The sequence below is a fragment of the Engraulis encrasicolus genome, chromosome 5, assembly GCF_034702125.1.
Source record: "Engraulis encrasicolus isolate BLACKSEA-1 chromosome 5, IST_EnEncr_1.0, whole genome shotgun sequence".
NCBI lineage: Eukaryota > Metazoa > Chordata > Actinopteri > Clupeiformes > Engraulidae > Engraulis > Engraulis encrasicolus.
Genome location: NC_085861.1, coordinates 50259259 through 50271381, shown reverse-complemented (window position 1 = coordinate 50271381; position 12123 = coordinate 50259259). Strand labels below are relative to the sequence as shown.

Here is a 12123-nt window from a genome sequence, read left to right as displayed (position 1 = left end):
GCAGTGTATATGTCGCTCCATGTCAAAGGTCAAGGGTCGAACAGCCTATACACAGCATCAGGCTAGAATGGGTTAGCCTGGGGAATTGCACTGGAGGAGCTTCAAACTTAAAAAAAAACATTTAGACACAAGGCCTGACATAGGCTATGTCAAGTCCCATCATCAACATAGGCTAACATGCAATATCCGCTGTTCATGAACTTGGATTATAAAGGTAATCAACTTTTCAATCACACAAATTCCCAATTCTAGTTAGTGTTAGCTTATATTTCAAACTGAAAACATTAAGGGCAAAACCAGGGGCAGAATTCGACCTTGTTGTCATAAATGACAGAAGCCTCCTGTTGCAGTAATGAATAGCGTGCAAACTCTGACATTCAAAGCTTGACACACAAAGTCATAATGAGCTAAAGGAAATAGGCCTACATGAGAGGTAGAATGCTGCTCAACAAGATGCATGCTATGTTGTACGGGAACTGTCTCCGCAATTCCAACTTCTCTTGTGGCTGTTGTCACCACACTGCCCCTCACTCCACCCCTGTGAGGAAACAGTCTGCAGCCAGGAGGTATTCAGGGAATTGTGAAGGCGTGACCTAAATAACACAGCTTAACTCTCTTTTTCAAAACATTTCATGACAGTTTCAGTTTGCCCTGCTAAGAGTTCTGCACGCAAGATTTTAAGGTGAGTGCAATTTTGTATCATTTAAAAAAATAATACATTTAAAATGCGCTTGGGGAATGTTGTTTGTGTTCACGTATGATAGGTCTACTGCATTTGCTCTACACAGGCCATATGCAATCCCAAATGTCTAAGTTGATGTGTTACAAACAACAAAAATAATTATTTGATTGTTTAGCTTGAAAACATCTGGCTATTTAAATACAGTCATGTGGTTGTCCGCTGGTTGGGGGTTGTCTTGGCTGATTACGTGTTCGGATTGATGGGAGCACAGCATCCCCTGGTGTTCACCTGCAGTACTACTACTTAAATCACCTTAGATGGAGAATTGACTTTGATTCCAAAAGGTTAGAAACATGTGCTGATCACAAGACAGGCAATGTATTATTAAGTTTCACATAAATGTTTCTCATGAAGTAACTGCACTTAATAGACAGTGGTATTGCTAATGCATTACTCAATCAATCAACATAGGCCTTCAAGATTCAAATGTTACAGAAACACATTGTCAGTTCAGCCTTGCTGTTTTATCCCTTTTGGCTACATTGTCACACTAATATTAATATGAAAATGATACATAGCATTCAATAACTATTTTAAATTTAAAAATGTAAGTACAAATAAAAGCTGACTTGCTGATCAACAAAGCAACGGCTCAACCTTGACATGTTGCCATCTGGTGGCCGGAAGGTTGCTATAGTTTTTAAATGGTATGCTCTGTGATGTCTTCTGTAGTTTGCGTACATGTAAGTCTTTGCGGTAATAATTTTAGTTCCTATGGTCTTGTTCATTTGTCTATAGGCAAGGCCTAGCTATGGCAGAAACAACTATGATAATGGATGAGACAGGAAGAGTTTACGTCCGCAGCTTGGACTCTGACTCTGACAACAAGGAGGAGTCAGTTGATGGACCCCCACCAGAAGGTGGAACTGCTGGAGATGCACATTCTGTTTTAGAAAGTTCACCTGCAAATAAAAAATCAGGCAACATGGACAGCAAAGAGCAGGCCACTGTGGCAGACAAGCAGATAGGAGGTCCTAGTGACCATGGCCTGGTCAATGATCTCCTACAGAAAGGTACTCCAAAGAAAGATCAGTTGTTTCCCATGAGGTCAGAGATGGGGGAGAAGGACAGTAGACTTGTCGTCCGTTTGTCTCATGGTCAAGTAGAGGCAGAGGCAACTGCAGAAGATGATGGTCAGTCCAACCTTCTTCAGGAGAACGGCAAAGGACACATGACACAAAGCTCCATTCCAAACTGTGAACAATCCGGCACTGTGATTCCCATGATGAAGAAGGATGATGCCCGGGGAAAGAACACTGAAATATGTTGCACAGAGAGCATGGCACAAGCCGTTCACAAGGATGCATGCTCACCAAGTGTTAATGTTAAAAGTGATTTGGCCGAGCGCTGCCAAGAAACATTATCTTGTCTGGAAAATGAGGCCCTTAAACAGAGACCTGAATTGCTCACGGCTCCCGAACACACGATTGCTGCACAGAGTCTCATTGTGGTAAAACATGACCAAACAACAGATGACAGTAAATCACCATCTTTGAGACAACACGTCTTAGTGGAACATGTCCAAAACACAGAAAGACAACAGGAAGACAAACAGATCTTGCAGAGCGGCCATGAAAAGAACAAAACGGTGCCTGTTGTTGAAGTCCCTGATCAGCTTAAGAGGGCAGAGACGACGTCAACTCATACTGGACATCAACAGGTCAATGACAACGTACCCCTGGAATCCCAGGCCCACCATAAGAAGGATGTAGATACAAAGGCAACGAAGACGGAGGACGCTTCAGATGTCTCAGCCGAAAAGGACAAAAGTATCAATGATGTCCCAAATCAGAGACCTGAATCGCTCATTGCTCTTGAACATGGGATTACCGGACAGCACCCCACTGGGTTAAAACTGGACAAAGCATCACGTGGTGAGAAATCACTACCCTTGGAACAGGATACCCAGAATGTTCCGGAAAAGCAGTTCTGTGATACCAAGACGCAAGCCTCTGAAGAGTTTTCCCAGAAAGTTCCATCAAAGTTGTTGGTAGAAAATAGTGTCTCAGAAGAGGTGCAACATAAGATGCCTGATCTAGTAGGTTCTAGTGCTGCCTGTACTGCTAAAGCAGAACAATTAGATGAAGATAAGACATCTGCATTGACAGAACACATCCAGAACACAGAACAGCATGAGGAAAAAAAGACATTGGAGAATGGAAATGAATGCATTGGCAAAAACACAGTGGTGCCTGTCGCTGATGTCCCTTCTCAACTCGAAAGTGCAGAGACAACACAGACTAAAACTGGACATCAACTGGCCGAAAACGACCTGCCATTGAACATCAATGTCCATCAAAAGAAGTCTGTAGATGGGGAAACCCAGACGGAGGAGCTTTCACAAGAAACACTTCCATCAGATGTCTCCCACGACATGGAGCAAAGTGCCAACCCAGAGCAGCCATACTATGTAGAGCCCCCTGCCCCTGAGTACCAGGAGCACCTGTATCTGGAACCTGATGACATTGGACTCCAGGAGGACCCTTGTGTGAGGCAGCAGGTGGAGCGTCTGGACCATGTCACATTGAACATCGCAATCACTGGGATGACTGGTGCAGGAAAGTCTACCTTCATCAACGCGGTCAGAGGCGTCGATAACGATGATGAGAACGCAGCCCCGACCGGTGCAACGGAGACGACCATGAGTGCATGTGCCTATCGCCATCCAACAATGCCAAACGTGAGCTTGTGGGACCTTCCAGGTACGGGGAGTCCTAAGTTCAAGGCGAAGAAATACCTGAAGGAAGTCAAGTTTGAAACCTATGACTTTTTCATCATCATATCTTCAGAGCGATTCAAAGAAAATGACCTGATGTTGGCTCAAGAGATACTGAAGAAAAAAAAGAAGTTTTACTTCCTGCGCTCAAAAATTGACAATGACATTCGGGCAGAGCAGTTCAAAAAGAACTTTGACGTAGACAAGCTGATTGCCTGCATCAGAGAAGACCTCACAGCACATCTGAAGAGGTGCATAGTCACACCCACAGTGTTCCTGGTGTCCTCCTTTGACTTAGACAAATACGACTTCCCCATCTTGGTGGACACCCTAATAGCAGACCTGCCAGCGCACAAGAGGGAAGCCCTGATCCTGTCGCTGCCTATCTACTCGACCCAAATGCTGGAGAGAAAAATCAAGTCGTTCGAGAAAACGGCCCTCAAGGCAGCCAAGGCGGCGAGCGGCATCTCCATGGCGCCGATCCCCGGCCTTGCAGTGGCGTGCGACGCGGGCATCCTGCTCGCCTTCTTCTCCAAGTGTTACCACGCCCTCGGCCTGGACGACAAGTCCCTGGACAAGCTCTCGGAGCGGGTGAACAACAACTCGCTGAAGGCCCTCCGGGAGACGCGGCCGTTCGTCATGGCCATACGCAACAACGAGCTGAGCGGGCGCGAGCTGTCGGCGCTCGGGAGCAAACGGTCTGCGTTGGAGTTCGCCTACAGCCTGGTGCCAGTGTGGGGTAGCAAGAGGGCGGCTAACATGTCCCACTCAGCCACGCTGGGCCTTCTTAACGAGGGACTGAAGGAACTGTCCGACACGGCCAGGGAAGTGCTGAAGGTGGCCAAGATCGACCACATCAAGGGGCCGTGCCCCTGATGTCGTGCTGGGAGGAAAGAGAGGATGTTGATAGATGAACTGCAATGCTGGTAGATTGCTATGTTGGTGTGTGTGTGTGTGTGTGTGTGTGTGTGTGTGTGTGTGTGTGTGTGTGTGTGTGTGTGTGTGTGTGTGTTTGTGTGTGTGTGTGTGTGTTAGTTAGTGTGTGTGTGTGTGTGTGTGTGTGTGTGTGTGTGTGTGTGTGTGTGTGTGTGTGTGTGTGTGTGTGTGTGTTTTACGTATTGTTTATGTAATGTAACTACTTTTGATGTTCATGTAATATTATTTTAAAACATACAGTACTGTTTCCAGCCCTGGTCGGAGATGGCCTTGTTGGTTGAAGCAATTTTTCCCAACCTTTTGTCTCCTGTACCCATTTTTGCCATACCTTGAGTATCCCCTCTACAGCTATTCCTCTATTCCAATGTGATAGACACATTTGTTATGATTAGCCGCCCCTGCAGTGTGCTCACGTATCCCTTGTGGTACACCTACCCCTGGTTGGGAATCACTGGGTTGAAGGACAACTATTTGATTGTCTTGGACATTACTTCACAGTTACATTACTGCACAGTGGGTGGAAATCCTTCACAATGATAAGGTCCCACTTACTGTAATACTGTAACATTATCTTTTTGTGTTCATTAGTGCAATATATGAATGGGCCTAGATGGCATCAAACATGACCCAGTTGGTGTGCATTGTGTGGTTAATCATCGAATCATATTAAGAAAGTATCGTAGAGATTATGATGTATATGCTATAGGCTAGATATTATGCTACATAACTTGTATGGAATGACATGTTCGTAATACAAAGCCTCCAGGTCGAATTTGGTGTATGTATCTATGTGATAAAATATATATATATATATAAAGGCCTCCGGTAACACATTCATCTCCTTGTCATTGTGTTTGAATGTGTCACATTATTAATGGCTTTTGACCAAACATTTTCATTTAAATTATTCTAAAAGCACTAAATTAAACCATTCCAATTCAATTATTCATTCCAGACCCACGGGGATCCATAATCATAGATTATTATCAGGACATTTAATATAGTACAAAAAATGGTTTCACGAGTGACATCGTGGGGAAACGGAGATGAAACACAAAGGACGTTTTAAAATACATTTGCACATTTACGGAACTGTATTTGTAAGCATAGTTAGTTATGAATGACCACGAAATAGTCACAGTGTTAATTGTTTATTCATTTGTTCATATCCATTACTACTGTAGATGCATGATGTTATCAGCAACCCTATGCCTGCTGTTCCTCTAATATGTGGAGAGGATTTCGTTGATCCAGGGCAGAAGGGAGCAGACCTTGGTGTATACGCCCGGGTATTCAGGCTGGGCACATCCGTAACCCCAGGATACAATGCCCTGCAGCACTCCATTGCAGACCATGGGGCCACCAGAGTCACCCTGTGTGTATGTGTGTGTGTGTGTGTGTGTGTGAGAGAGAGAGAGGTGGTGAGAAGGGAAGGAAAATGGAGGGATGCAGAGGAGAGAGACGGAAGGGGAGAGACAGAGAAGTGTGATTAGGCCATGCTACATCCAAAACCTTGGCTGCATAAATTAGCAGCATTAACGGAGTATTTCAAATACAGCAGTATGATGAGATTCACAATTTATCTTCAGACATGATTCCTGTACTACGGTAACTGTACAGTATACTACTCTAGTATACTACTTTCATGGTTTTAGTGTCTCAAGTGTTCTCACCTTCCCTTATTTCTGGATCCTTTTGGACATTGACAAACTATACCCACAAACATCCACCCACCAACAACCTGTTTGCTGATCTATTAGGTTAGGTAAAATTCTAATCTGTGAACATTAGTGTATATTACAATACATTACACTTAGCTGACACTTTTATCCAAAGCACCTTACATATATCACAGGGTGTTGGTTACAGTCCCTGGAGGAGTGTGGGATTGGTGCCTTTCTCAAGGGCACTTCAGCCACAGTGGAGGAAGGCTTTGGTAAGAGTGGGGATAGAACCTGCAACCCTATGATCTACAGTCCAACTACCTAACCACTACACCACTGAAATAAAGCCTTATATCTCCCCGTGAAAAATAAACTAAAGGGCCCAGACGTGGCTCAATCGGCTGGGCACTGGTCTGCTACACCGGCGACCCGGGTTCGAGTCCGCGCAGGTCTTTTGCTGATCCCTCCCCACTCACTTCCTGTCACTCTCTAACTGTCCTGTCAGATTAATAAAGACGTAGCCCCTTAATGCACGCCGTACCGCCAGTGGCACGCTGTAATAGTTAACTAGCCTACCGTAGTACTACAATACTATGACATATGACAGGGCCTTTAGTAATGCACTATGACTTGGTCATTGCCTATCTGGTAACAGATTATTTATAAAGGAAACAGCTATAAGTTTATAAAGGTGTGTCTTAACGGGTTAAAGCCCAAAAAATCGAGAGAAAAAGACAAATAAATCAACAAACTGAAGTGCAAAGGGGTTGGTGTAGTGTACCTGGCAGGCATCCTTGCCTCCCTCTTGGTATCCGGCACACAGCATCTGGTCGGTGATCAGGCCGCCGTAGTTCCTGTTGCACTCCTCATGAGACACGATGGGCACCTCCACACACTGGAGGTAGAAGGGGTTGAAGACTGAGGGGCGACAAGAGGAGAGAAGAGAGCACAGGAGAGGACAAAAAGGGGGGAAACGATTTGATGATCAATTTTCATGTGGCATTCATTTTGGCTCCATCATAAAGTTAGATGCAATAGTCGGTATGGCAATCATGGGCAGCCATTAGTTTGATTATAATAGCCTATATTGTAGATGAAATATGAACTGGAGGTAGAAGGGGTTGAAGACTGAGGTGTGACAGGAGAGCACAGAGAGCACAGGAGAGGAAAAAAGGGGGAAAGGACAGAAGAAGAAAAAAAGATTTGATGTTCAATTTTCATGTGGCATTCATTTTGGCTCCATCATAAAATTAGATGCGGCCCTGCCATGGCCAAACGGTAGGGCACTCGTCTACCATGCGGATGACCCAGGTTCAATTCCTGGCCCGGGTCCTTTGCCAGCCCTTCCTCGTCTCTCTCTCCACTCGCTTCCTGTCACAACCTTCACTGTCCTATCATAAATAAAGTCAAAATACCAAATAATAATAATAATAATAAAAATTGCAATGCAATTGTCATCATGGCGGTCATGGAGGGGTTGAAGACTGAGGGGTGGCAAGAGGAGAGCAGAGAGGACAAAAAAGGACAGAAGAAGATTCATGTGGCGTCATCATAAACTTATATGGAAAAGTCAGTATGGCAGTCATGGACAGCCTGTGGACATTGGTTTGATAACTACATGTTGTAGATGAAATACAAACAAGGCTACTGTACAGCATATAACGCCGTTATAGTTGAGAAGGAGACAACTGAGAGGGGGCGTACGTAATTACAAATGGGAGGCAATATCAAGTCAAGGGGGCATTGGCAGGCTTATGATCAGTTCAAGGGGGCATTGGCAGGCTTACGATGAAGCCAGGGGGGTGTTTAGTCACAAAAAGATTGAGAACCACTGGTGTAGATGTTACCCTAGCCATTAGGCAACCTTGAATTTCATCTCAATGAAAAATCTCTCAGTTCAACAGTGCTAAAAGTATCAGTTCAAAGATCCATACACAGCTCCTACAGTCGGTCCCCTAATGCAGTGGTTCCCAACCTATGGGTCGGGACCCCCCTTATGGGTCGCCAAAGATCCACAGGGGGTCGCGGAGCCCTCTTGATTTTAAGGGGTTTCGTTTTAAATATTTTTTTAATTTAATTTAAATTTTCCCAGGAAACAGAGGGCATTTTGTGACTCCGTGTCGTGCGGGCGCTCGCGTGGTTGGGTCACCAAAGCTTGCAATAGTAAAAACATGGGTCCCTTAAGAAAGAGGTTGGGAACCACTGCCCTAATGCACACCCTTTACCGAGGTAATGCCACGTCATCCACCTCGGTACGTACCGGGCCTAGCTGCAGTGTACCCAAACAACCGCCGGGTGGCACTTGGGAGCGCTTGCTATACGCTTTACCACGTGGTAGTCTCTCTCTCTCTCTCTCTCTCTCTCTCTCTCTCTCTCTCTCTCTCTCTCTCTCTCTCTCTCTCTCTCACTCACACACACACACACTTTCTCTTGCATACGCACAATACACATTCAAGCGCAAATGGGTAGGCAACATTTATTACCATATGGAATATTTTAGACGATGTTGACGGCATATTAATTATGCTCATATTCACCCGCACGCACCGATTCAGCGGATAACAACATGCCTAATTAAATTGTGTGAGAACACCTCCAGGAAGTAGGAAGAGTCATAAAAAGAATAAATAGCCTAATGAATTTTCTTTTTTTTAATGATGATCGGATGAATTGCCATTAATGTGCAAGCTCTGACAAAATGTGTAAGCTTAGACCTAAATTGAGTGTAGCCACAAGCCCCTATACCGATTCCCGCTTCGCAAGATTTGAAACGTCTAATATTGCAACTTCAAACTTGTTTTCTGGATGTGGATACTTTTTTCGTTTGGTAAAAATGACGGAGAGTGCAATGGGCGGCCTAAACCTCACCGCAGTAACCTACAGCGCCGCGTTTAAGCGTTTAAGCGTTGGCTATTTATCTTACATCGCCAACAGCTGGGGCGATAACCTAACCTACACTTCCCTAATGAATTTAATGTTGTCACATTGGCAAAATGTAGGTGCTGGTACTTCAAAACTTCAATGTGTGTTCAATACTTCAAAAGAAAGAAGTTTACCGCACACTAAGGCCTATTTGACTTTTTGCACGTTTATTCAGATTGAGCAATGCGTTTCGCCTCTATGCGGCATCAAAAAGTCAAATAAGTGTGCGGTAAACTTCTTTTTCTTTTTGAAGTGCTAAAAGTGTATCCTCTCAGCCTCACTCACCTTCGTCGGTGTAGATGTTTCCCCAGCCGGACACGGTGCACATGTCACCGGCGTTGGGGCAAGACGTGGGCAGGGGGATGGGCTTCACGTACTCGTTGACGGTGACGGGGTGGGCCAGCTTCATCAGCATGATGTCGTAGTCCAGGGTCTGGTAGTCGTAGCTCTGGTGCCAGTAGATGGCGTCCAGGGCCATGTACTGCTCCGTACCCTCGTACTCCCAGATGTGGTGGTCCCCCAGGATCACCACCTGGCCAAAGGGGCTGGTCAAAGAAATGGGGGGACACACATACAAACGCATAGTTATCAATGCATATTGTAGAAAAAAAAAATAATACATAATACACAAGTTTTATATAGCGCTTTTCATGATAAGAGGCTGTGAAAGAAATGGGGACACACATACAAACACATAGGCTAGTTATTAGTGGTGTGCATTGGCACTGCCCTCACGATTTGATTCAATTACGATTCAGGAGGTAACGATTCGATTCAATCCGATTCTACGATGCATTGCAATACTGAACAACATTTTATTTGCTGTTTTCTGTATCAATCTTGTCGTTTTCAATGCTTTGAAGTGCTATCATTTAATTTAACGTTCATGTGGTCCTAAAATATCCACAGAAGTAATTGAAACTTGAAAAATATGCTGCATCGATTATGACACTGAATCGATTATTGAATTGTCCTGGCCCACATTGCGATGCATTGCCGAATCGATTATTGTTGACACCACTAATAGGCCTAGTTATCAATGCATATTGGAGAAAATAATAATAATAATAATAATAATAATAATAATAATAATAATAATAATAATAATACATAAGTTTTATATAGCACTTTTCATGATACTCAAAGTCGCTTTGAAAAAACTAAGAAGAAACCAATATCACTGAGCCTGTCTTGAAAGATAAGGATTGTTTTGTTTCATATCATTGCAATATACTGCACAGCACAACTACACTATTATACTTATACAGCAATCATTTAACATCTGATGAATGATTACGATGGCTGCACAGTGTGGATATTAAAATTAGAAGGCACAGTATTTAATAAAAAATAACTTTTTTTAGGTTTACAGTAAGTCAAATTGTGGTCATCTGTCATAGTACATAGTACAATGTAATGGGGACCCAATTCTAGGGTCCCTATCTCCCTTGGCCCGGGGCAACATACCCCTTTGTCCCTACGCCTGTCAGCAGGCCTGATTATGAGTGTCAGGAGGCGAGAGAGTGGATGGGGGGAGTCTGTCCTCCGGGGTGCAACACTCACTTGATCCAGCAGTGGGCAGCAGAGATCACCCAGCGGTCGTTGATGAGGGAGCCACCGCAGAAGTGGTAGCCGATGTTGATGGATACCTGATGGGGCTGGGAGTGAGCCTCGCACTGATACCCACCAACGATCTTGTCATCCACTGGGGCTGCAGCTGGGTAGGGAAATGATGTAAGGTCATATGGTCAAGGTCATGTAACAATGGCACAAGTTCAGACAGACAGACAGTAGAGTAGAGTAGAGTAGAGTAGAGTAGAGTAGAGTAGATTAGAGTAGAGTAGACTAGAGTAGAGTAGAGTAAACACTGGCATATCACAAGTACTTCAGGCACCCCTGCAAGCTACCAAGAAGGGCCCCAGAGCGAAAAATGAGGGCCTAATATCATGTGAAGGGGGCCTCTTTCTTCAAGTCAAACAGAAGTGAGAGAAAGAGAGACACAGTGTGTGTCTCCACAAAAGTAATGAATAACAGCAGCTGCTTTTGCGTATATTAGAAGGTGCAAAGAAATAACTTCAGCTAAACCATCCCTTCCTCTAACTGTAGAAACATGATCCACTACACATGTGGTGCAGAATTACTGACCTGCAGCACCCAAAAGGGCGAGGGCAACAACATAGATGAGCATTATTCTGCCGGCTCAAATCTTCTCCCAACTGGACACTAATGTGTCGGAGCAGGTGGTTTTATAAATACACTTATCACCACCTGCCCGCCCATTGGCCCCATTTGTTATCATCAGCTCCCGACCCCATCTGCCCCTAAGCCATGACTACACAGGCCAGAAAAAACACAATCATAATTCTTTTTACTCATTGTAAGATTATACTTCTTATTTCAATCACTAAATCTCTTCAATAATTGATGTTGCTCGGGACACATTGATATTCAATACCTTTTAATATTCAATACCACTACTGAAGTCACCACCGAAGTCCACTGTGAGGTCACATTTTAATGGGTAGTTGTTTTTTAAATGGAAGGCCAGGCCATTATTAGCATTTAGTCATAAACATTTACAACTCAGGAAATAACCACTAAGTAATCATTAATAATCAATGATCAGCATTACTTTCTTTCGAATTGTAATAACTTTAATATTTGAGGAAAGCTCCTTTAAAATGAGGCTCTCTGTATTTTATATTTAGTGCACATTATATACATTAATTTACTCCTTGCGTCTTCCTCTTCAATGTCCAGCCAAAATAGGACATCAGACAAGAATATGTTCTCTTGCAGCTGGGAAAATCTCAGCCTAGTTGGCACGGACACCACAGCCTTGAGTGTATTGGGATCACAACAATTTGTGTCCATAAGTGTCAACATAACCCAATTTGACTCTTTTTTATTTTGAAATCTTTAAAAAGATTTTAGAAAAAAAATGTGTTAGCCAGTCAGAATTTCTTGATTATTGTTGTGCAGGAAACACATTTTGTTCAGCTGGAATTTGATCAAAACAACAGATGTCATATTCTCTCAGTGTTTTGCCTCTATCTCAAGGGCATAATGAGGTGTACTTGCCAGTTCTAAGTGCATCAGGACCGGTTTTATTGCAACTCTGTGAGGTGATAGCGGCAATCTGT

General features: G+C 43.9%; 3 protein-coding genes across 3 annotated transcripts; 2 read left to right on the top strand and 1 right to left on the bottom strand.

The window, feature by feature from the left end:
• Positions 1–650: 650 nt before the first annotated feature.
• Positions 651–2677, top strand: LOC134449829 (uncharacterized). Its single transcript, XM_063199936.1, has 3 exons — positions 651–682; positions 1481–2616; positions 2670–2677. Exons 2-3 carry the CDS (start codon positions 1494–1496, stop codon positions 2675–2677), a joined length of 1131 nt encoding a protein of 376 aa, XP_063056006.1. The 5' UTR covers positions 651–682; positions 1481–1493.
• Positions 2678–2682: 5 nt separating this feature from the next.
• On the top strand, positions 2683–4334 carry LOC134449828 (interferon-gamma-inducible GTPase 10). The gene has a single exon (XM_063199935.1). The coding sequence runs from the start codon at positions 2769–2771 to the stop codon at positions 4332–4334; it is 1566 nt and encodes a 521-aa protein (XP_063056005.1). The 5' UTR covers positions 2683–2768.
• A 1195-nt stretch (positions 4335–5529) lies between these two features.
• On the bottom strand, positions 5530–11205 carry LOC134449607 (trypsin-2-like). Its single transcript, XM_063199636.1, has 5 exons — positions 11126–11205; positions 10544–10697; positions 9266–9525; positions 6840–6976; positions 5530–5767 (listed from the first exon to the last, which is right to left on the bottom strand). Exons 1-5 carry the CDS (start codon positions 11166–11168, stop codon positions 5618–5620), a joined length of 744 nt encoding a protein of 247 aa, XP_063055706.1. The 5' UTR covers positions 11169–11205; the 3' UTR covers positions 5530–5617.
• Positions 11206–12123: the final 918 nt, after the last annotated feature.

Bases quoted from the DNA above. Each gene is read 5' to 3' on its own strand.
- LOC134449829 (XM_063199936.1), top strand. From the start codon at position 1,494: ATGGCAGAAACAACTATGATAATGGATGAGACAGGAAGAGTTTACGTC.
- LOC134449828 (XM_063199935.1), top strand. From the start codon at position 2,769: ATGCCTGATCTAGTAGGTTCTAGTGCTGCCTGTACTGCTAAAGCAGAA.
- LOC134449607 (XM_063199636.1), bottom strand. From the start codon at position 11,168: ATGCTCATCTATGTTGTTGCCCTCGCCCTTTTGGGTGCTGCAG. The intron at 10,698-11,125 runs GTCAGTAATTCT...TTCCCTACCCAG, and splicing joins CGCCCTTTTGGGTGCTGCAG to CTGCAGCCCCAGTGGATGAC. The intron at 6,977-9,265 runs GTGAGTGAGGCT...GTCGCCCCTCAG, and splicing joins AAACATCTACACCGACGAAG to TCTTCAACCCCTTCTACCTC.